General features: G+C 34.5%; 2 protein-coding genes across 2 annotated transcripts in view; one reads left to right on the plus strand and one right to left on the minus strand.

Annotated features, from left to right (window-relative positions):
* The first annotated feature begins 988 nt into the window (after positions 1-988).
* Positions 989-11,770, plus strand: LOC128987099 (facilitated trehalose transporter Tret1-like). The gene is made up of 9 exons (XM_054407797.1): positions 989-1,071; positions 2,950-3,115; positions 4,626-4,816; positions 5,387-5,545; positions 6,200-6,475; positions 7,465-7,791; positions 8,098-8,206; positions 8,777-8,913; positions 9,470-11,770. The coding sequence occupies exons 2-9, from the start codon at positions 3,049-3,051 to the stop codon at positions 9,686-9,688; spliced, it is 1,485 nt and encodes a 494-aa protein (XP_054263772.1). The 5' UTR covers positions 989-1,071; positions 2,950-3,048; the 3' UTR covers positions 9,689-11,770.
* Positions 11,771-15,018: 3,248 nt separating this feature from the next.
* LOC128987033 (magnesium transporter NIPA2-like) overlaps positions 15,019-24,952 on the minus strand; it is a 30,357-nt gene continuing 20,423 nt past the window's right edge. Inside the window, exons 5-7 of the mRNA XM_054407696.1 lie at positions 24,121-24,297; positions 21,223-21,431; positions 15,019-18,123 (exon numbers count right to left, since the gene is read on the minus strand). Coding sequence (XP_054263671.1) covers positions 17,914-18,123; positions 21,223-21,431; positions 24,121-24,297 — 596 coding nt within the window. The 3' untranslated portion in view covers positions 15,019-17,913. The remainder of the gene's footprint in view (positions 18,124-21,222; positions 21,432-24,120; positions 24,298-24,952) is intronic.

Here is a 24,952-nt window from a genome sequence, read left to right on the forward strand (position 1 = left end):
TTCAAAAATGTTAGTAAGTATTCCTTTAAATCTGAGGTTAGAATGGTAGGTTGTGGTAAAATATGTTAGGGGTTTTTGAACCCAGTGGTCTATTCATCACTTATGCTTCGTCAGAAAATATCAACCCATTCGGATAATTTGTACTATGCCTTCAGATAATTCAAAATGCAGTTTCTGCTACATTTTAGAGAGAGTTCTTTACAATTTTGTTTTGGTAAGTTATCAAAGTAATTTGAGTGATCACTTTTGAAGAACTTTATGTCTTAGACCTCCAGTTTGGTCAATGTATTAAAGCATCGGTTCTAGGAGCTCTAGGTATAATAATTTACAAAATTCACCCCAAAAATCTAAAGGAAGAGGGAGGAGTTTGAGATAAAAGCAGTTTTAAGAGTTATAGAATCTCTAGATGTAGCACCATTAGCACCAAATTTTTTTAATATTTTGAAATTAAATTCCAACATGTTTGAGATGGAGAGCAGTAATTTTAAAATAAAGGTCAAAATTTTGCACATTAAAAATTGTTATATCAGTTACCAATAAGGGAATATAATTGTTAAAAAAATGTGTTAAACTTGGCCCTTAACCCCAACATTTTCTTTTTATGGTTGGATTAAATAACTGATCCACTAAAGTTTTCAAGGTTGATGTAAATTTCATTAAAATTGGTACAATTTAACGAGGATCTACAGACAGACATATGTGATTTTAGCATTTCCGAATAATATTTCTTTCAAAAACTAATTCTCACAGCAACGGGTCCAACCTGCGGCTATTTAATTGATTCCAGCACCTGAATTGTTTGGCTATCGGTTCAAAGTCTTGATGGCAAGTAATTTTGTCATGTACAAATAACAAAGTTTAAAGAATTAGCAAACACAACACATATGTCAAGCGTGGTTGTACACTTATGTACTACTTTATCAAGCCCTGGAGACTTAGGCCACATTTAAGTTGGGTTGTGCAAGAACCTGTTTTTACCACACCAGCACCGGTACCTGTTTGTACCCAGGCTTCATAACTGTAGTGGCAAGGATAGAACTAGGTGGTGTGCTACTCGTGAAAATTCGCTAGGTAATTGAGGAGTTAATTTGCGAAATTTGTTTGAGTGTCTTTAACATTCTTTCCATGTGCGTTTTATATAGTGTTGGTGTTACCAATTTAGAAAAATTGATATGTAATATTTAAGTTCTTTGTGTGTATAACCAGGAGTTTTAAATAGTTAGTGTGGTGTAAAAATCTATAAGTGTCAGTGTCACTGTATGGTCTAGTATTTTAGTAACTTATATTACAGAACTAATTCTTAGCATTCTTAGAATTTTTGGTTTTACAGTACCCGTATTATTGTTTTTATATAACAAACTATTTTGCCCACATCACCTACTTTTTGGTATTTGCACAAAAATAAAAAATATTGGATTAGCTCATAATTGATTAATTATTAATATTTCATAGTATACCCGTTCATACTTTAAAACTTTAAAACAAAATACTGTACGCAAATTTTAATATTTACGTAGTGTATGTTTGACATTAAATAATTAATTAAACTCACAAGTTGCTTTGCCTTTATTTTTATGACAAAATAAAGTTTTAGAGCTAAATAAAAAAATAAAATCTATATGAAGTTCTGGGAAATATTGTACTATGGTTATAAATAATTACAGTAAATTTTAATGTTTTTAAGAAACAGACAAAATATATAAATAAAGAGACACACACTTTTGACCGCAAACAAACATTTCTATGTTTGTTCAACATTTGGATCCTATGAAATGTATGTAGGCCTACACTACTCAGGAAATTTTCAAATTGAAAACCCAATAAAGAGCTATTAGAAAGGTAAAATCATAATTGCTGAACAATTAAATTTATTAATAAATAATTAATTTCTTAACTTTCTAAAAATTAAATTGATTTATTTTATGGTGTAAAAATATTACATTTCAGAAAAATATACTCATAAATATAAAGAATGCTTTTATAAGCTTATGAGATTATTCTAAAGGGTTTAAAGGTTGGTATACTAACTAAAAAAATCTCTCAGTGTTGTGTAGGCTTTCAACAAAATTTGAAATATTTAACTTAAAACCAAGATTTTGTTAAAATTGTTTTGAAAATAATAAATATAGGCCTAGTCTTAAAGTGAAAGTTTTTGGATGAATGAATTTATATTTGAGGGGGTAAAGATAAAGCTAGATGAATAAAAAATTTCAACCTAATAATTAAAATTTCTATTAATTCTAAATATACCGTAAATTTAATGTACAAACCTAAAATGTTGGCCTGTGCTCTCGATTTAGATACACAGTGCAAGTGCCATTGTTCAAAATTTTTACATATGTCCAGTACTAAAACTATATATGCAATGATTTTACACTACAATTACTTGCACAATATTATAAATATTTCCTTCAAATACTAGAATCTTATTTGCTTCAAAAAACAGATTTTAGGTATAGTACTCTAAAGAGGTTCAATTATCTGCAATGGTTCAACAAAGAAAATATTGTTCCAGACTTTCGTGTACCTTGTATATCACAAGTATTGAAAAGAATTGTTTTACTAAATTATTATTTTCAAATACTCACAGAAATTAACCTTTCCAACAAAAAATTTGAATCGAGAACCTTCTAACATACAGCAACATGTGGTTCTGTAATATATTTAAAAAGTTTTATTAGATTTAAGTTTTTTTTTAAACATCATAATTAGTCAATATGACTAAGTCAATTAGAGTGATAAGTGATAGGCATATCTCAAATCTGTTCCACAGGGTTCTAGGAGGTTCATTTAAAATTTAGAAACTCCCAACACTGATCACAATATAAACCAACACAATATACTCCAAACATTAGATTTTCATGTTTTCAAACATAATTTTAGTTAACTGTTGGTTCTGCAGTAATTAGAAGAGTTGAATGGAATGATAAGGAATCTTCTCTTCCACAGGGTTCCAGGAGGCTGTAGATATCTGATAACGTCGATTAGTCATAGACTAATCTGACTGTCAACACATCAGATACAGGGTTAGATCAGCTACAACCGACAATGGAGATGGAGATGGAACCTAAGAGAAAATCCAAGAGGTTTAACCTCTACCTGGCTGTAATGGCAGGTGAGTCAAAATATAATTTTGTAAGATATCAACATAATTTTTTAAGTTATTTTTCGGAGTGCATAGTTCAAATCGGAAGTGAAATAGAAATGAGAGTAATTACCTGAACAGAATAAGTCTTTAAAGAATCACACTCAAAACATGTTTAGGACATTCAGTCAATGAATTAACAAAATAATTAACATGTGATTGACAATCTATAACGTACAGTAAAGAAGGAAAGGCAGTATACAATATTTTAACAGGAAGTAAATTTTTCTGCTTAATTGATTATAATTTTGGATATAAACATAATTTAAAAGCCTTTTATTCAATTTTTAATGGTTTTGCAAGTTTAAACAAGAGTTTCTCTCATTTTTAAATTGATGTAGAGGTAATTATTTTATAAAACAAAGAACTGTAATGTTATAATAGAATTTGATAACTCATCAGACAGGCAATAAATTATGAATAAAATTCCTAAAGAAAATGTAATTTCTTCATAGTATTGTCAAACGGCTAAATCATTATACAAAAAAACTATTCAAACACTTTTAACAAAAAAATACCTATGTTTTTATAGGATATTTTATAAGATTCATAGGACTTTTTTTAATTGTGTGAATAGTTTATTTTTTATAACAAAGAAAATGTAAACAATAATTTATTTTGAATGACGATTCATCCGATTGCACTGTGATTGCACTTTAAAGATCCATTGTTTTCTGTTCTCAAAGAGTTTTTAGTGCATGTAATCACTTCAAATTACTCTCAGCAGTATTTGAGTTTTTTATAGCGCAATCAAACAGTCAAGTTTAACAACTTTCAAAGAAGTCTTGTCACAAGGAAACTGAAAGTGTTGCTGGTTTTCCGAAAAAAAAAAGAAAAAAAAAACTTGAATATGATTTACATGGTTTACGCTGTTACTGAGATTATTGCTAAGTTAGATCTGATTGGTAAAAAAATTTGGTTGACAAAGTTATGTCTCCAGGTAAAAATATGTTCTGGTACATGATGCTGTGCCTTAAAACAGTAAACTGAGACATTCGTTTGTCTACTGAAACTAAAATTTTATTTTTTGAGATTAGGCCTATAGTTAAAAAGGTAACGGTGTTTTATTTTGCCAAAACCATGGGAAAATTTCTATGAGGGACAGAACGTCTTGCTTCAAACAATATATTATAGGTAATTAGCATTCCACAGGATCAAACCAACAAACGACCTCCTAATTACCAATTACCAATTTGTTGCGGACAGGTTATATAGCTTAGTGAAAATATATTGCTCGCTTGGTATCCAAAATAAGATAGATATTTTAATTCTTAAAAAGTAATTTTGGAGGATTTTAAATTGGACCCAACCGTCCTGATCATTGGACTTTGAATAAATAATCCTGGCTAGCAAATCAGCTGATCTTCATTACGAAGCTATCATTTTATTCATCACTCGTCTTTCAGTCATATTCACCTTAAAATTCACATTCTGGTGTGCCAATGGAATCTAATCCAAGTAAATCCATGTTTCATTACAGCCAACGTTGGAGCCTTCTCGCTGGGCAGTCTGTACAACTGGACGTCCCCAGCCCTGCCCAAGCTGAGTGCAGCAGACTCCTGGCTGCCCATCACAACCACACAGGCCTCCTGGATAGGCTCTCTCATCGGCATCGGCTCCATCTTCGGCCCCTTCATCGGTGGAGTCCTGGTCGACACTGTCGGTCGCAAGGTATAGCATGATCTAGGAAATAAGCAAAGATGTAAAATAATCGTGGGTGTTGCTGCAACTCAAGAAATTATCACTGTTGCTGTAATTTGAGGAAAGGGCATTGAAAGACATAAATATTGTATTCAAACACATTGTTGTAATTCTTTGATGCAATTTCACTGCATTTCGGCTAATCCGATAAATTTTTTAATTCGGCCAGGATCAGGATCTGATTGGTTCAGATTGACGTCACTAGTGTAGTTTTAAACTTTCAAATGAGTTTTTTAAATTAAAATCAAATAATTATTGGCATATTACTTACACTTTTGGAAGTGTAACAGGAGATAATACATGTCTGAATTATTATTTGGAGATCCTAAAAAAAAAATTCATTTTAGGGCTATAATTTAAAAGAATGATAAATATAGGTATACACATAAACCATGTTTTTTTACAAAATTACTGCATTATTGATGCAACATTTGTTGATTAGGAAATTCTTTTAGTCTTTGACTCATTAAGTGTTTGTGTGTATTTATAATTCAACAGAGTTTGTTCAGCCACTAACAACAGTTTCATCTTCTCTGACAGGGCTCTATGATCTTGGCTGTGCTGGTAGGCCTGGTCGCTTGGGCCATGTTATACTTCACTACAGCTGTTTGGCACATATACATCTCTCGTATAATAGGAGGTATCGGTGGAGGTATCGTGTTCACCTGTGTGCCTCTCTACATCGCTGAGATTGCCGAGGTAAGGCAAAACATTGAAAACATCTATTTTATGAAAGGTTGCTGAAGACAACTCTATATTTTATTACCATATATATAGTATCTAATTATTGTGACTACCCATTCATACAGACAGTACAGTTAGAGACTAATGAATGTTCTAACAGGCACAAAATATGTAAAGCAATATGGCTTCAGTAATTCACACAAAAGAAATATATTTGTGACAGTGCCATTTGTATTTTTTGCGCCAGTTATTTATCTCAGTAGAATCTTTAGATTTTTATTCAATTATTTATTAATATTTAATTAATTTTTTTTACGAGTGAAAGAGGAATCCACAATTTTTAAAAATTGTAAAGAAATTATGAGGAATACCAGTTCACCTGACTTCCTCTTGTTTGAAAATCTCGGGACTTTAGACACCCTTGTCCGAACGAAAAAGAGAACTAAACATTATAATGTAAAAGAATTTGCCCAGTAAGCTACATGTCCAGAACACCAATTATTTCTCTTTGAAAATAAAAGACGAGTCAACTAATTGCAGTTCATTTTTCATTCATTGAATTAATTCAAATTTTTATTTTTAATTTTTTATAACACAAAACACTTGCACAGTTGCTGAGACTCGTAAAAACTGAGATTACAACTTAAAGTAGAAATGTATTCCTTACAGGATGATATCCGGAGTGCTCTGGGATCAACCCTGAACTTCTTCTTCGCCTCAGGATACCTCATCGAGTACATCTTCGGCCCATGGGTCTCCCATTGGAACCTCATCCTCATCTCTTGTGTTGCTCCAATCCTCTTCTTCATCATGTGCCCCTTCATCCCTGAGTCTCCATACTACTACATATTGAAGGATGACATCGAAAACGCCCACAAATCCCTGAAAAAATTGAGAACAGGTTGGCCGAAGAAGGATATTGAAATGGAACTCGAAGTTATAAAGGTAATACTTCAAAATAATCTGTTGATGAGTTAATTGTGTATTCTTAGTACATTTCAGTGATCAATTATTTTACACTCAATAATAAAATAAACAATATGATGCTGAATTAAGGTTGACAGCTTTTAGAAAGAAAAAAGAATGTTCTTAGAGGATTTCCATTGATGAATTAATGTTAACACTTTTTTACACAAAGAATTGAGCCAGCAACATACTTTTGAGTGAGTTTATGTTGAATATGAGAATGGAGGAGTGTACAGTGTGTGACGTGATCCGAGCAACTTAACTACTTTTTAGGTTGACTGTGTCTCTGGTTAGGACGATTTCTTTACAAGAAAAAAAATAGTTAGGTCAATTTTTTCATTAAAAAGGTTTAAAGCTGATACAACTCAATTCTTTAATAGTACCAAACTGCAGACTTTTTCTTGAATTTTGTTGTATCTGGAGTTCATCGGGGATCTCTCTTACAAAGCTCCTTCAACTCGTCCATCAGTGTCTTGGTCCCAATCACTCGTGGCATTGCTTCCTGTTCAATCCCTCCTTTGTCATATGTTTCAATGAGCATCACAAGTTTTTTGAAGTACTGTACACAAACAAATTAGCGTAAAGTAATGATTTACTGAGTAAATTTCAAAATGTGATTTATCAATTCTTTTTAATACCAACACATCAATCAGTGGGTATTTACTATTTAGTGGATGGTAAGCCCACTGGGTTTTAATACATGGGACTTCTATGGCCTATTGTGGGATTGTCAAAACTGAGCTCAGCTGTCCTTGATCATTGGGGTTTTGTAACAATGGTCCAGCTGGATCAGACAAAAGAGCCAGCTGATCTCAGTAACAAAGATATCATCTCATCCATTCAACACTTCTTCGCCAAATGTGCATCCAATATATCTAGAAAATTACAATTTTCCTTGCATATACTCAAACTCAATAGTAGGGCTACATGCCAAGTATTTGAATACAAAATCCAACACCTTCTTACAGGAATCAGTCCAAGAGGCGATGAGAGAGAAGGGCACACTGTTGGAGCTTGTGGCCACTCCCACCAATAGGAAAGCCCTGTTGCTGTCCTGTGGTGCCATGACATTTCAACAGATGAGTGGTATCAACGTCGTGCTCTTCTACTCCGAGACAATCTTCAACCTCGCCGGTGACATTACTGTGGGCAGTTGGGTCATCAAGTCCAGCAGTTCCACCATCGTCGTGGCAGTCATCCTCATCATCTTCGCCGGAGTCGCGATGCCTCTGACCAAAATGTACGGAATCAGAAACATGTTGATCACTTCCGCAGCTGGAATGGTTGGCTTCCAGGTAAATACTTTTCAAAATAATTCCTACTGTTATTTCAAAACTTTTTCCATCGAAGGATGTAAAATATACATCTGGAAGAATAAGGCAAGAAAATGTCAACCCAAAATCATGAAGTAAATTTAAAGCGGTTGAATATTTTATGATGTTTATTGTTTATCATTGGTGAACAAAAGAGCAATGGAATTTTTAAGTATAACAAAGTTATAATGTAGATAAAGTGACCATATTCTTACATTGCTCATTTTATGAACTGCTCAATTGGTCCTATAGCCAAGACCATTTACTAAAAGATTTGCAATTTTCCAGACGATCACAGGATTCTGGTTCTTCGTCCAGTACCAAGGTGTCGATGTGTCCAGTACGTCGTGGATTCCTCTGTTCAACCTTGTCGGATATGTAGTTACCTACTCTCTAGGCAAGTGTTTATATTTTGATCTTTAAATTTGCTATTCAATTCAACCAAAAAGTGTAAAGGATATGGAAGAGCATTTTGTAGTGTAATTGAATGATGAAATATTGAATCGTCCTTTTGGTTGAATTAAATAAAACACTTGATTTTGGTTTTGGTTTACACGTTTTTTAATTAAGAGCTCTGCGGAAAGTGCAAAAACAAAAGTTTAATTTAATTTGTGACTTCCTTAGTAATCACAATTTCTGTGTAGCAAACAAACTACTAATTTTTTACATAACAAAACTGAAGGAGTGGTAAAAGCACTTCCTTTATTTTATATTAATGTCATTTTGGGAGGAAAGTTAATGATACAAAAAAATTAAACCTGAAAACAGTGAGTGGGTCAATTGCCTGTGGTTTAACTTCATTTCGTACAAATAACAATATTTAGTTAAAATACCTAGCTACGGTAATTTCCAAATTACACTTGGTTTTCCTCAGGTACTACTTAGACATCGATGTCTGTTTCTGTTTAGTTGCATGTTTTTAGTTCTTAAACAAGAACTGTTGTTAATTTTGCATTTGTTTCTATAGGTTATGGTCCACTGCCAACAGCAGTAAAGGGAGAGGTGTTCCCTCCAAATGTGAAGGGAATCTCTTCAGCCGTGACTGTGGGCTACAGTTGGGGTCTTAGCTTTGTTATCACCAAACTATTCCCGCACATCAACGAGGTAACTAATCTAGCATAACTTGAATATACTGTGCAATAATCAAGGCGATATCTCTGAAGCAATTTTTAGGGTGATCTGACGTTCAAAACTTAGCATGTAGCATATTGATCTGTTCTGTGTCTTAAAAAAAAGGAAAATAATCAAATCATTCTCTCGCAACATCAAAATGTTGTTGGTTAAAGACTTTTTAACAGCTGTAAAAAAATTGTGTTTGTAATTCAATTACTTTAGTTGCTTAGGAAATTATTCAAGATTTCACAAAATTCTTAAATTTGTAGTAGATATTTTGAATAGTGTTGGAATACTGTTACATTATGATTGTAAAATTCTACACATAAAATGCAAATCAGGAAGTTGTCATAATGTAAAAAATACAGTACTACTAACACTAGTATAGGGGTTTGGAGATTTTTAGTTGACACAACTCATGATAACCTAAAAGAACCGTTGTTTCTTGAAGAAATCACTGGACAAATATATAATTTGTCGATTTAGCCACTTAGCTAACTAAGTGTACAGGATGCACTCTGATAAATATCATTGTTACTTTTTTCAGGTGTGTGGAATGTTCACGGTATTCTGGATCTTCTCAGTGAGTTGTTTCCTCGCAACCCTCTTCTCCATATACTTGATGATTGACACCAGGAACCTGAGTCTTCAGGAGATCCAGGACCTCCTCAACGGCAAGAGGAAGAAGAAGACACCTGAGCCTGTCAAGAAGAAAAAGTCCTGGTTCCCCAGAAAACAGGTGTTGGATATCAACACGATTGCGTAGTGAACCTTGGACACTTACGGAACAAATTAGTTTGGTTTGGAATTGCAGGTACTATCTTGTCAAGTTTTTCTCGATGGATCTAGTTTTTGTATCTGAATTACTTTTAGTGTTAACCAACGGACAGTTTAACACTGTGGATGTTTTCAAGATAAAAATGGAAAAAAATGGATAGATTGAAATCAATTCAGTACTGAGTGAAGAAAAATATTGAACTGAAAATTGTACTGAGTGGTGAAATTGAAATTGTTAACGTTTCTTATTTAAAGCTTCTTGATTTTTCAGTCTGCAATTGTAGGCATTAAATAAATAAACGCTAAATAGAGCTAGAAAAAATATAATATACAAGTTAAATAAATACCACTCATAGTTGTTATGGAGGTAAATATAAGCCGCAGAATTTGTTTATTTTAAGACAATATTGAACACACAAATATTATTCTTTAACTCAGATATTTCATTCTATTTAATATTTAACATTTAGTATTTAACACTAAGTGGCAGAAAGTGTTTTCAACATTCCTGGTCGCATATATTTATAAAATATGAATTTTTCCCACAAACAATTTTAAAAAACTACATGAATTCAGGTACATCAGTATTATTTTGAAACTTGAATCAACGAGAAATATTAGAAAAACTTAGTTAGAAAATAATATAAGATGTTTGTTTCAGTAAGGATACTTATTGATTGTGATTTATTTCTATGTGTAGCATTAAGTATGGAACACGTCAGTGCTTTAGCACAAGCTCATTGAATGTTCTTTAAATTGTGTGTACCATTATTGGTTGGATATTTTACTACAAGTTGTAACAGTTTAAACTGCATGTAAAGTAATGGATTTTATTTGCAATTTTAAAATGTTTAAAAAAGTTAAAAACTATTTTAAATTGTTTAAAATTTAGATAGGTAGTAACATTGACACACAGTCAATGGTAGTAATAAGTTTTGTTGCAAATAAAAATACAAAAGTGTGATTAAAGAAATAATTTTAAATGTTTTGAACTAAGTACCAAAATGAATCTCAATGTCAACTGGCACATATCATGTTTACATATCTATTTAGTTAAATTAAAATTATTAACATAAAACTAATTTCTCAATTTTCTTCTTTGTGGATGTACAGGGTTTTTGAAAAGGATTCCTATTCACATGTTTCAAAATGTGGTAAATGCCCTAAAATTCTTTTTAAAATATTAACAAAATATGACAATTAATATTTTACTATATTTTTCATAAGCCTGTAGAGAATGCTTTAAGTTCGTAAAGATTGAATTGTTGGTGACATATTTTATACGATCCTAGTTTTACATAACACATTTTATACGTTCTTTATACAGTAGGACAGAAGGGTATATTTTGTATATAGTCAACTTTTTTATTGCATTAATCAAAAAGTTCATTGTGGTCTAGGATGTTGTTTGTTGTGTTATTATATTTTAGTAACTTAGACCTTTTTAAATTATTCTCATTGCTTGCATTCTTTTGTTACATTACTAAGGAGAGAAGCAGTTTTTTATATTCTACTATTTCTTTTTTTCATTCAAAAAAGTCCATTTTTAGAGCATTCTAAAAATTACAGAGCTTCGACTCTAAATAAAAATCCAAAAACCATCAATTATTTTCCACGCTGTAAAAAAACGATTATGAAAAGGAAAATGTTTAAATTTGATATAGCCTATTTTACGTATTCGACTTATTCTCTTTCTTTTTTAAAGAAAATATATTTAGTAATGAACAAGTGTAAAGAATGTAAGTTATCACAAGTTTGATTATTTTCTATTTAGAAAACATTTATACCATTATACCTAGTTTCCATGTATCGACATCTACCGATAAACCTGTTGTTTTATCAATATTGTAACTCATTATGTTAAACATCACCTGTGATGAAGTGGTGCTTTCGCATTCAAGTTTCTTTTAGTGTAAATTTTACACATTAAGGACATTGTAAATATAATAATTTGTTGTCACTTTATACCTTTGTTAGCTTTTGTAATTGTCAACTCATTATCTAATTGTAAAATTTCGGTATATTTATGAGTTATATTTTAATTAAAAGATGATATTTCATAGAAAGTGTTTTTCTTTATAATTTTATCTCTACTTCTACACCTTCCAAAAAATTTGAAAGCAAATAACTAAATCAATAAAATACCCCTGCTGCAGCAAACCTGTTGTCCAAGCGAATCCTATATATTAAAACGAAACAGGGTTTTTTATTTCACTATTCTGAATCAACCACTTGACGGATTTTTATGATTTTTGTGTTGAAAGAAAGATAATTTTGAGAACTAGGGAATGTCGAAGCCATAATTTTAGTTTAGGGTTTCAGTTTTTTTTTTATTAAGTTTTAATTTTCAAAAAGTCTAGCAGCCCACGGACGAGTTAAAGTCGTTTTAGTGGTGGTTTAACTAAAGCTGCGCGCGCACTACGGCGGCACGGCACGGACGGGCGGGCGGCACGGCAATTTTTAAAAGTTAATAACATTGAATGTCATATGAGTGCGCCCACTACGGAAACGGAGGTTTGGCAGCTTCCGCCGTTTGTTAAAAAGTCCGGGAGACAGAACTCCAGGACATTTCCGAGCTGCCGTGACGCCCGTACCGACCGGGAGCACTGCACACCGGCCGGGCGGGCGGCACGGGACATCCGCCATTTTCAACTGATCTCTGTCAAAGTAGCAGTGTTTTCGTGTGTTGTAAACATAGATGTTAGTAAGTTGATTTTTCTCGTTGAGAAATACCCGAAACTGTGCAACATGCGACATCCGGAATATTTTAATAACGTCCGGCGTGACAATATATGGGCAGAAATATGATCTATTATGAAACAATCAGGTAAGTATTATACATAATCCTTCTACAAGATCAGGAAACAAGGTGTGGAACTCTCCAAAACTTAGTCTTTTCCTGTTTATGTGGTGTATCTAAAATCTTTGCTTGCACCTTCTTGTCTCCTCTTCCTCTGCTAAAATTAAACCTACTATCACCACTTTATCTACATACATCTTTACTCACAATTTTTAGCTCGCAGACTGTTAACTGTCCTAAATTGCGGATGTGCGGATGTCCCGTCCCGTCCGTCCGTGCCAATGCCGCCCTAGTGCGTGCACCCCCTCTTAAAAATGCCGTCCGTGCCGTACCGCCCGTCCGTGCCGTGCCGCTGTAGTGTGTGCGTAACTGTCATTGAAATGTTTATGTTACAAGTTGTTTGTATTCAAAAATATTGATCGTCAGAGTTTGCCTACACAATATTTTACTTTAAAATGCAGTTTATTTTTTACCCTAAAAGATCTATTTTATCAGGAGATTGTGTAATTTTGAACTAACTATTTTAAACGTATAATCAAGTTTTGTCATAAATGCAATCCGTCTAAGTATAAGTGCTTAATCCTTTAAGATATAAGTGGTTTACGTGTTGATACTTCTTTTTCTAGATGTTTGAATATAAGTATGACTGCATACAGTACACATTTTATTCGTAATGAAAATGTCAACCGGTGTAGTAGGTCTCCAGAAAACAGACCAGTAAGCTGCAGGGTGTCAGTAGAAACCAAAATCGATTCATACCATATCATAACTATCCCAGTAGTACTGTATGATTCAGAAACTTGATAAAGGGGTACATTCCAAAAGGCTCAGATCTCGGATGGACTGGACAGGCTTTGCATGGCGGAGAGAAGATACTTCAACTTTTAAAAGTGTATTCCAAGGAGTACTACAAGGTAGACGACCACTTGGAAGACCAAGTAATGAAAGACATCTTCAGACTGGTATCTTCCTTAGAAATGGCAGGGGATAGAAGAGAATGGGAGGCCAGGATCATTTTAGGGGTTTCAGTGGCCAGGGTGGTAAAATAAGGTACGGTAAGTGGTAGTAGGCCTATGCAGTGGAAGGTGGTATGTAGCTACTGTACTCAAAGCCAGTGTGTGTGAATCGGCCACTAAGTAGTAAACTAGCTGTTCTGAATCATATACAGTTTTAATTGACTACTGGATTCGTGTACGTAGGACGGGCCAAACAGCTCGTTTCCATTTAAGTCTGAATTGATTTTCAATTAAATCTATTTAAATATCATTAGGTTTAACGAGTTCCTAGATTTGCTACAAGGCAACTAATAAAGTGTGTTTTTAGTAAAATATTAATAGCTTAGAATAAAATAAATAAATTTTCCAAGTTTTATCAAATCATAGGCCTATCCATTAACAAGCAAACCACAACATTTTACAATATTCTCCATAAAAATAACATGGGAATTTTAAATTTTTTTGAATATTCACTGTTACCAATAATTGTACAAAAACACTTTGATATACTAAATCATTTGTTTTTTCAAGTTCTTTAAAAATGTCTAGAGAGATATTAAGAAATTTTGTGTTTTGAGGGTCAAAAATGATAAAACCCATTTGTACCCCATAAAACCCCCTGTAAAACCCAGTTCCCTTTGTCCAATCATGCTGGTTTGCGAACTCATTCAAGTTTATCCCGCCTTACACCTTTAAACCAAATGTCATGAAAATCAGACAAAAATTACTCGAGTTATCGAGTTCACGGACACACATATATATATAAATCATGTATATACATATATAAAAATTTGAACAAATGGTGTTTCTGACCTCTGGCGACATCAAAACCAAAAAGTAAATTGCTCCCGGGCCTAGGTCAGAACGGACTGTTAAATTGAGACTGTGATGTTAAAAGTTATTGTTCTGGTGTCGTAGCTTTTAAACTTATCAGTAGTTCATTCTCGTCACCTCTTGCTTCGCTTGATATTTTGCAGCACAGAGAAGTAAGATACAGAGGAAACATTCAATGGTATATTTAAAACGTGTCTAGCACCAGTCGCTGGTGACTAGTACAAATTCTATTGGCCGTCCCCTTCTGCTCTCCTTTCCCCCCTCACCATCACGTACTACAGCGCAGGAAGAGACCCTGTGCGCTGCAACTGCTGTTACGAACAATAGTCGTTCAAACTCTTCCTTACTTGGCAATCACAGACTTGTAGTTTTGAAATACACACACATCACAACCCCGATGTTGTTAGGTCCAAGTCATGTAGCGACTTAAACAGTTTGAATGGCTATTGAGAACAAAACAAACAGTGCACATCTTCCCCTCCACATCTGGAGTACTAGGCGAGTCAAAGTATATTTTATTACCCTGAAAAATAGATAGACCCTTTTCCTTTTCCGTTTATATTACATATGTTTTAAAAACTGAAGAAAACCGTGTGCTTATTTCCGTACAAGAAACAAAGTAACGACGAGTAGAGTAAAATGGAATAACAAGCTATTGGTAAGAACAAACTTTAAACAAGAAATGCTTTACAAAAATATGTGTTTTAATAAACTTTAAACTCTTATATACATATTCACAAATTTACAAGCATTACAAGTGCTACACTCAAAACACATAAGCTCAACCATGATTAACACTACAAATATGGAATGTGTAACAATACAATAATAGGCCTAAATCTATTGCAAAGAAATACAAAATAAAATATTTTATATATATTTGTTAAGGATGGACAGGTCTTGAAATTTTGGAAAATTTAAAATCTTTTTCTACGAGACGAGATTTAATATTGACCGAGATTTTTTTGAGACGAGATAAAAAAAAACCTGCAGAAAGGAAATGCAATACCCGCAATACAAGAGCGCGTTGTTGTTGTGTTTCCTTTGCAAAGACGTTCTTATTAATTAATTCTTTACATGTAAATATTGCTCTGTTTTATAATATTTTTTTATATAGCAAATGATGAGAAGTTTTGTTAAGTGTTAGCAGTGTGAGACATGTATTACTAATGTAAACATAGCCAAAACAAGTCACTCTAAAATCGTTCTAAAAATAATACAAGACTGAAAAATGTTACTTAACTAGTAAGACTGATGTTTCAGACAGATAAATTTAGTATTTTTCAAAGTTCTACTATTGTTATTTAATACTTAAATAGTAAGACTGATGTTTCAGACTAAAAATTTTAATTAATCAAAGTTGAACTATATCCTAACTGATATCACCATGTTTCCTACGCGTAATAGTTATTTTTAATAAGGTAGTCCTAAATAATATTTGTTTTCCTTTACTGATGTTTTTTATTGATGTTTTCTATTAAAAGATTTAAAATATTGCCTATTAATATTTTATTATTATTATTATTGTATTTTACCAGTCATCTCTAATAAATCAGTAGATATTTAACGATGTAACCAAATCAGGTTAAAATGGCGAACGTGCATTTCCCGATATGTATGAGAAGGGAAATCCCGTCTTGAAATTTTATGAGAAATAAAATATCCCGTCTCAAACTAAAAATCCAATCTCGTCCATCCCTAATATTCGTTGTTTAGGTGGTAGAGTAGAGAGCAGTTCCTATTTCAATGTGAATCAATATATATAGTTAATCTACGATATAGCTTAAAGATAAGTACACAACCTCACACAAGCAAGAAACTTTTACTCATCTACAAAAGTGTTAAAACTTACGAAGAAAATGTAATTTTTTCCTACTTAGGTGAACTTTTCACAGTAGAGAGTGAAATATACTACAGTATTAATCACACGTTATCAACTAATTTATCAATTATCAATTAATTGATATGGGCATGTTCAATTAATACTAGAGGGTGTGTAGTGGTGTTGACACCAAGGGGGCGTGTAGTTGTGAACTAGCCTCACCTGACTAATAGTTTGTTTATGTTTACGTTTTTGGCTATTTTGGTTGTTATGGTGACGAATAATTGGTAGAGTGGAATTACGTTAAAAGTTGAAAGGGAAGGTTCGTTTTTTGTTGTTGTGAAAATATAAATAAGTTGAAGAAAGCTCTGAAGGGTTTTATTTCTCATTTATTTTCCCAATTACTAAATGAAATTCAGACACCATCATCTATAATTTAATGGATGTTCATACAATTTATTATTTTTTCAACAAAAACCATGGGACTGAAAACAGTTCTGTCAAAACCTGGACTAAACATTAACACATGGTTATATTTAAAAGTTTAAAACCACAGTTAAGTGGTAACTTTGTGTATTTTTGACATTGTTTAGAAACAATAAAATAACCAAAATCAAAAACTTATTATGAATTTCTGTTCAATGTTGACTCTAGAAGAGTTCAAGTATTTTTGTTGTTGCATGAATGTATTTGCTTCCTTTATTATTTACCTAGCTTAGTGTTTATTTTTATAGCGTGGTAAAAATAACAGTCTTTAGCAAGCTCTCGATATTTTTAAGTTTTCAAAAACAAATTTGAAATACGATCTAAAACCTGTGAAACCTCATTTCTGGCACTTGGTACAAAATACACTTTTAAAAGTCGATTAAACAATATTTTCAGTAAGAGTATATATATTCAGTAAATTGTCTACATTTAGTGAACTTATAGGCTTTCATCAATGACAATCAGAAAATGTGATAAATATTGTTCTAAAGAGTATAAATTACAATATATACATAAATGATTAAGCTATATTTTTGTTTCAAAATATTGAAAATAAATTATGATTAACTTATAGGAATGTACGCCTACTTTAGTACAACACCTTTTAAGGCCAACTTAAGGTCAAAGTTAGTAAAATCTGTTCAATTTGTTCACCTTTGTTTAATGATGAATAGCCTTTAAAAGGTTAAAATCACAAGTGCAAACTCTTACTATTAGTTTAGTTACTAACTTAAAAATAAATAGTTATGTATTGTTCTTCATAAGTATTTACACAATAGTTCAAAATATTTATGAAATGTAAGAAAGTAAAAAATGGACTGGCTATTGTAGTACAATAAGTAAAACAGTAGTCTTCATCATCTAATATAATAAAGATGCGACAAGGTTAGATAACAATAGGAATCATTTTTTAAATTTATAAAATTATTTGTCACCATTTTCTTTTACTACACTTCAACAATTATGTAAACATAAAATAATAAATATATTAAACTCAAAAATAATCTTTTGTGTTGACCACTATCAGAGATTTATGTAGAAACCTGAGATCGGATGAACCAGACTACAGTATCAACAAATCCTTAAGAACTTTTTTAAATTAATAGGAACAACTATGGAGTATAATTTACTGACCTAGCCTATTGAAAATGTTATCGTTGATTCAATGGATTTAAGTTATTCGACCAATGACTTAGATATTGTTAACTGGCACGCCTTACTCTTACAAAATGAGTGAAGTCGTAAACGGACGCAGCCTACAGGCTCTTGCATGAAGGTCAGAGGGAGTCCGGAGTGCCGTAGGTCCGGGATATCCGAACATCTATCTCGTCATCATCCCGGAGCAGGACTTTGTGAGGCAGATAGTCCCTCTTGGGTCTAAACACTCCTCTCACGTCGTTCAACGATACATCCATGTCTTTGAAGGTATTAAGCAGAACGATGCCAACAATTATCACTAGGAATCCACAAATGTTTCCAAGAATATCCTGGGAACAAATATTAGTTGGATTTTAATTTCTGGAATATGACTACTGTAAATGTTTATAAGGCACCTTATTTAACATTAAAACCTTTTGAAACATGCCTGAGAATTGATTTGGGATATATTTGTCTATTCAGAAATTTAACTACATTTACTATCACACCTGTTGTTCTTTTGGAATTCTCTATATAGTTGATGTAACAATTCAATATTTCCACTTATATTTTTCATAGATAATTTAACTTTCACCATATGTTTTCTTTGTACCAATATGTCAATTTATCAAACCTTGTATAATATATGACCAAACAGACTAATGGGTAATTGATTCGAAACAATATAATATAGAAAATTTTCCAATAACCTAATTTCATGTAAATATATAATAGCCTATAATTTTTGTAACAAAATTGCTTCAAATTCTATATAATTTTATTTAAATAACTTTTCAAAATTATAATTTAGCTCTCTAGCAAATGAAATTTGTTATAATATATGTGTGAACAGTGGCCTATAATTTTATATTATTAAGTCAGCATTGACATATGTGAGTGCAACAATGCATCAGACCTTCATCACTTCCAATAGTGCCAAGATAGTATGAAGATGCAAATTAAACACTACATATTTAATATCAAAATTTTATAAAAAAAAGTACATTATTCGGACAAAATTAGTGAAATTTGTTGAAAGAAGAACCATCCTTGCTACGAACCTTAATCATTCATAACATCAAGAATTTTACTTCAAAGAAGACATCAATTTTGGTGAGATTACTCCAATAGACATTTTACCTTTGGAAGCCATTAAAACTTTTTTAGGCCTAACCTTTGGACATTTGTACTCAAATTCAAAGTCAAGAACTAATAGAAGCTTAACTTATTCAAAATTATTATTAATTCAACCAATCTATTATTCGAACATACTTTATATTTTAAAACAAAATTTAATTAGGCTTATATCACAAGATTAAATTCAAATGCCGCTCGATCACCCCACGTGAGATCAAGATCCTTGCAGTAAATTATAACATTGAACCTAAATAATTAAAACCATTGTAATAGGCCTAGCCTAAAGATTTTAAAGTAAATTCATTTCCCACTGTTTGTACAATTTATTGTGAACCCCCTTTCTTTTCTTTTACTATCAGTTTTGTATAATAATTAATAAATTTAAGTTTCGAAATTGTACATGGAGTTTCCATTGTAGACCTAAGTTAAAGGTTGATTACATTGAACTAGATTTTTAAAATTTTACTAACAAGGGGTGTGCCAGCCTGAAATTCCTGATAAAGCCAAACTCACGGTAATATCGTGATAATATTTAAAATTTAACTGAATATCGTGAATAATATCATAAAGTTTTACTTTCATCGTGAATAACATAACAAACATTTAAAAAACCTACTTAATTAACATTTAGAACTGCTTTGTCCTTATTTAGTTGATGATTTTTTTTTGTGACCAACATTGTCACTCTTCTTTTTTCTTAATTTTTATTATTAACTTCTGACCTTATTTTTTTATTTAATTACTGACTACAAGAAAATAAAATGTATAAATGAAACAAATAAATAAAATGTATATATGAAAAATAGATAAATGTATACATAATATAATGTATTTTAGTTCAGGAAAAAAAGTGACATGTCATATGTTTAATAACGTAAATTCTGTGTGACACATAAACATTTCATATCTTGCGGTCGTAGAGACATCACCATTGTTTTCCGCAATCACTGCATATCCTGAATATCTTCTTATGTCACGGGAACATCATTGCTGTCTTCTGCAGTCACAGCAAAATCCTAAATATCGCTCAGCGGTAAAGGAAACATCATTATCATATCCTGCAGTCACAAAAAGTGTATCAATGTCTCCTGCACTTGCGGCACAATTCTGATCATCTTCCGTAGTCGAGTAGATATCATTATTGTCTCCCGCCATCACAGCAAAATTATGATAATCTCCTGCAGTCATGTTTCAAACATCATTGTCATCTCCCGCAACAGCGGGAATATTCCAATCATTTCAGCAGACGTATGGACATCATCATCACCTCACTTTGATCACGCCAGATTTCTGATCATCTCTTGAGGCCGTGTAGACATCATCATTGTCTTCCATAATCACTGATAAGTTCTGAAAATTTTCTGCAGTTTTGTAGACCTTGTCATTATCTCCCATGGTCAGGGTAAAATCCTGAATATCCCCCGCAGCAACAGAAATATCATCATCGTCTTCCTCAATTGCAGCAAAATCTGATCATCTACTCCTGCTCCCATACAGAGATCATTATTGTCTCCCCCAGTCGTTTGAACATTATTAACATCTCCCGCACCCGTTTCGTCATCATCATCGTTCCCTGCCGAATTGTCATCACTGACATGCGCTATCACAGTGAAAGCGGTAATTTTGCGACCACACAATCTTTGCAGACCTGTAGGACATCGGTATCGGTAGAGACTTTAACAATCGATTACGATATATCGTCTCTCCCCATCACAGCAAAATTATGATAATCTCCTGCAGTCATGTTTCAAACATCATCATCACCTTCCTTGATCACGCCAAATTTCTGATCATCTCTTGAGGCCGTGTAGACATCATCGTCGTCTTCCACAATCACGGATAAATTCTGAAAATTTTCTGCAGTTTTGTAGACCTTGTCATTCTCTCCCATGGTCAGGGTAAAATCCTGAATATCCCCCGCAGCAACAGAAACATCATCATCGTCTTCCTCAATTGGGGCAAAATCTGATCATCTACTCCTGCTCCCGTACAGAGATCATTATCATCTCCCCCAGTCGTTTGAACATTATTAACATCTCCCGCACCCGTATCGTCATCACCATCGTCTCCTGCTGAATTGTCATCACTGACAGGCGCTATCAAGGTGAAAGCGGTAATTTTGCGACCACACAATCTTTGCAGACGTGTAGGCCATCAGTATTGATAGAGACTTTAATAATCAATTGCAATACTGATACTAATGTGCAAGTATCAGTAGTACCAAGAACCAACACATGCCTAACAAAAACCAAAACTTGAAATTTTTTCTGTAAAAATTTGCTTCTATCAAAATATTCCAAAAGTCTACATACCTCGGCGGAGAGATGGACCCATTCTTTGAAGAGTATGGCGGAAGCAGTGATAACTAGTGTTGTAAACATGACATAGTAGACAGGGGTAACAATGCCAGTATTGAACAGATCCAGTGCTTTGTTGAGATAGTTCATCTGTATAGAGATAAACGCTACCACCAACACAAGGAACGACCATGTCAGCCAGTTACCCAACTCATTCTGGGAACCTGTAACACAAACATGATTTAGTTTTGTTCAATGAAAACCTCTAGGCCAGGATTTTGAATTGTAGAAGAAGGATAGCAGCTAGCTTATGCCTACCTTGAAAGTGTAGGTAAGCCATAGAACATCTAAAAGATACACTGTGCACACAATATTTCATTCTACCACTTTCTCTACACTTGACAAAGTCCCTTAGGGGACGAAATATTGTGTGCACAGTGTATCTTTTAGATGTTCTATGGCCCACCTACACTTTCAAGGTAAGCCTAAGCTAGCTGCTATCCTCCTTCTTCTACAATACAAACATGATTTAGTTAATCTTGGATCTTAGGAGTTCGGGAGTTAGGTCTAGGTCTACTAACCTTGTGTTTGGTAGCCAAAAGATCAATTAAATGCTACCAGGAACCTAGTAACTGCAAAGGCTTGCTTGCACAGCAGTATAAGAAGTAACAAGATTTATGATCACTATCTATTAGACCTACTTTTATTTGAACGAGATCAAGAAAAGGGTAACAGCAACTGCCTTAAAACTGCAAAGTAAAAGGCAGATAACTCTCAGGCGTTCTGAATCTTGAGGTAGAGCTAGCAATCCCTGACTCTATGACAGAAATCTTCAACTTCGACAGGTCATTCCAGGAAGACACAGAGCAGTAGCAAAACGTGAGACAGCTACAGAAAATCCTGAATAACTTCATTGGTCACAAAAACATAATCTTCTGTGGCACAGCCAAGGCATGAATATTTGAATATTTCAATCGCACAATTTTAGCAGACGCATTTTGCCATTGTGATATCGGAAAAGCTCGGCTAGAGCTTGATTTCTTTCTTTGAGCTCGATCTCAATCTTGTAGACTGGGCTCAAAAAATCAAGTCGCTCACAACTCTAATCTAGCCCTAGCTCTAATAAATAGCTAGGGACCTAAAAAATAAGTAAAGTAGTCCAGGAAAGGAAAGTAGGTTTCTAAAGATTGAAAGAATGTGAGGCAAGGAACTCGCTCACTATCTTGATTTGCTCCATACAAAAATTCCTTGGTAAGAACAATGAACCCTTGTGTAGTTTTAGATAAAACTTATTGAATCTTTCTTTCATTTTACCTTTCATTTAAAAGTACAACTTAAATGTTCTCTTGGTAATAAACTCTTTGGTTTGAAACTGGACCCAACTGTCCTTGACCACATGGTTAAATAGTCTTGGCTAAGAAAAATCTGATTTTAGGCTTAGTAATTAGCAAAGCAGCACTAATAATTTTACTCCATTCCATGCTCACCCTGCATTTACATTTTTTCCATTTTTCCATTTTGTTTGTGTCGAAAGAGCCAAAAACCCCTCAACTGCAACCCGGTACCTATAATTAAACATACCCGGGCCCCATGGTGTGACTAAGGTTGGTGCGTATGCACCGGCCCACACCATGACCATGACTTGAGGTCATCAGGCTCACCGGCTACCAAAGCAACCCTTTGGAAATAGGGTTGCCCCTCAAACCTAACCAGGGATACCGGTTACTTGGTCTTACGTCCCTCCAACTGGGTTCCCCCAGGGCTGAAACCCCGACAGACCATGATGGAGTCCATGGACACAACATAGTGCAAGCGACACTCGGGACCTATCTAATCCCTGACAGGCCATAACCCGCCATCAAAGCCAGGAGGAAGGGGACCCCAACCCCCTATTTACACCACTACCCGATCGAGGCCATCTCATTCGCTGGGAAACCAGGGATAACTAGGGTGATAGATCCCCAGATACCCCCAGCGGGCTTGATCCCAGCACCCGATCTACTTCGTTTGCCCATCTAACCCAACATCACTGCCGGGCCATCAGGGTTTCCCAAAAGGAGGCAGGTATAGAAGTGGGACCCACCCGGATGAACCTACCCACCAAAGGTGGTGACACCCTTAGCTCAATTGAGGTTCCATGGAGAACCCCCTACACTTTAGATAACCATACATTCCAGGCTCTGAGACAGGGATTGGCCGATGGAGTGCGCCCAGCTGTTGCCCTCACACTGTGGAAAGTTCCGTTACCCTAGAGTGTCCCCGTGAGCTTACGGGTACTTGCCCGATTTCACCTCCAGGAAAGGCTACTTCCAAAGACGAGGATTTCCACACAAAATGTTGGTCGCACAAAGCAAGCAGGCCGAAGCCCATAGAACCATAGTCACAGGTAGATGGGAGATTGATGGCGCACTTCCACCTCTCCGAGAGCTAAACACCCCACCAACCTGGATGGAGGAATGTCACTGGAGGCTGGTCAGGGGAGCCCTAAGGGGGTGGCGCTACCCAGACGTCCATGACTATGGCCTACTTGAAATGCTGATTTCAACACCGAACAGTTACCTCCCCCTTGGGGGCTTGGCAATTGCCCGTCTTTCACCTCCCAGGAAGAGACTACTTCCAGAGCCGAGGATATGCCTCACAAAATGTCAGTCGTACACAACAGGCAGGGCAAGCCCATAGAACCACAGCCACAGGTAGGTGAGAGAATAACACTCTGAGAGCTAAACACCCCACCATCCTGGATAGAGGAATGTCACTGGGGGCTCTCCTAAGGGCTGGCGATCCCAGTCGTCCATAGCTGTGGCCTTACCTGAAGTGCCGGTTCCAACACCGGGCAGTTACCTCCCCTCTGGGGGCGCATTTACATTCAATTTTACATACCTTAAGTGTGCGTTGGTGATTAAGAACACTTACCAGTGATGGTCTCCTTGATGCCGAGGCCCAAGCCCTTGCAGGCCATCACGGTGAGAGAGCCAATGGCAGAGCAGAGAGCCACGTACACACAGACATGCCTGTGACCATAGCGGGGACCAATGTGTAGTACGATCAATGTAGTCACTATCACAACCAACAGCACGTACAATATGAAACCTGCACAGTATCAAGATTATGTTACACACTCCCTTCGTAAGCTTTGTGGCCAGTGTAATTCGAATCTAGTGGAGTTTTTGGCGTCTCAGCTTAGCCACTACGCTCTTTAAAGGGCGTCTATTTCAGGTGCTAGTGTCTGGTAGGTAGCATTCTCAATTTAACGACGAATTTGGTGACTGAAACCAAGATAGATTCCAACTACTGTTCTCAATTATAACTAAAGTAGTTTGTTGGGAATGATATTGGGCGAGCTTTCTTAAGCGTATGAGTGTCGTCCGCCTGAAATTGGGCGATTGTGCATGCACTAAGTTTCGTTCATTATTTTTACATATGCATGATCAATACATAACTTACAAATCAATACATATGTCGGCTTACTTATACCTTACACTAAACTGTTCAGCTAATTCAGGTCTTTACGTAGCTAATACGGACTATTATAGATGGCGGTTTAGCGATCTATTTTTATCGTTTTTTTTGTTTTTCACTGAAACAGGTGTTGAGAGTTTGCCTTGTGATTGATGATTTGTTTTTTTGTTGATTGCTGTGCGTAGTGAAATGTTAAAAAATGGGTGATGATCTCCGTTCGAGTGATGTGATGGATCTCTGTGGCTTTTTTGTGATTCCTTAAGTAATTTAAAAGTGTTATTGATGA

The sequence above is a fragment of the Macrosteles quadrilineatus genome, unplaced genomic scaffold (genome assembly GCF_028750875.1).
Source record: "Macrosteles quadrilineatus isolate MER2022 unplaced genomic scaffold, UCM_ALF_1.0 Scaffold_2__2_contigs__length_208266976, whole genome shotgun sequence".
In the NCBI taxonomy this organism is placed as follows: Eukaryota; Metazoa; Arthropoda; class Insecta; order Hemiptera; family Cicadellidae; genus Macrosteles; species Macrosteles quadrilineatus.

Coding starts and splice junctions, on each gene's coding strand:
- LOC128987099 (XM_054407797.1), top strand. CDS start 3,049: ATGGAGATGGAGATGGAACCTAAGAGAAAATCCAAGAGGTTTAACCTC. Junction 3,116..4,625: donor CTACCTGGCTGTAATGGCAG/GTGAGTCAAAAT, acceptor GTTTCATTACAG/CCAACGTTGGAGCCTTCTCG. Junction 8,207..8,776: donor TGTAGTTACCTACTCTCTAG/GCAAGTGTTTAT, acceptor TTGTTTCTATAG/GTTATGGTCCACTGCCAACA.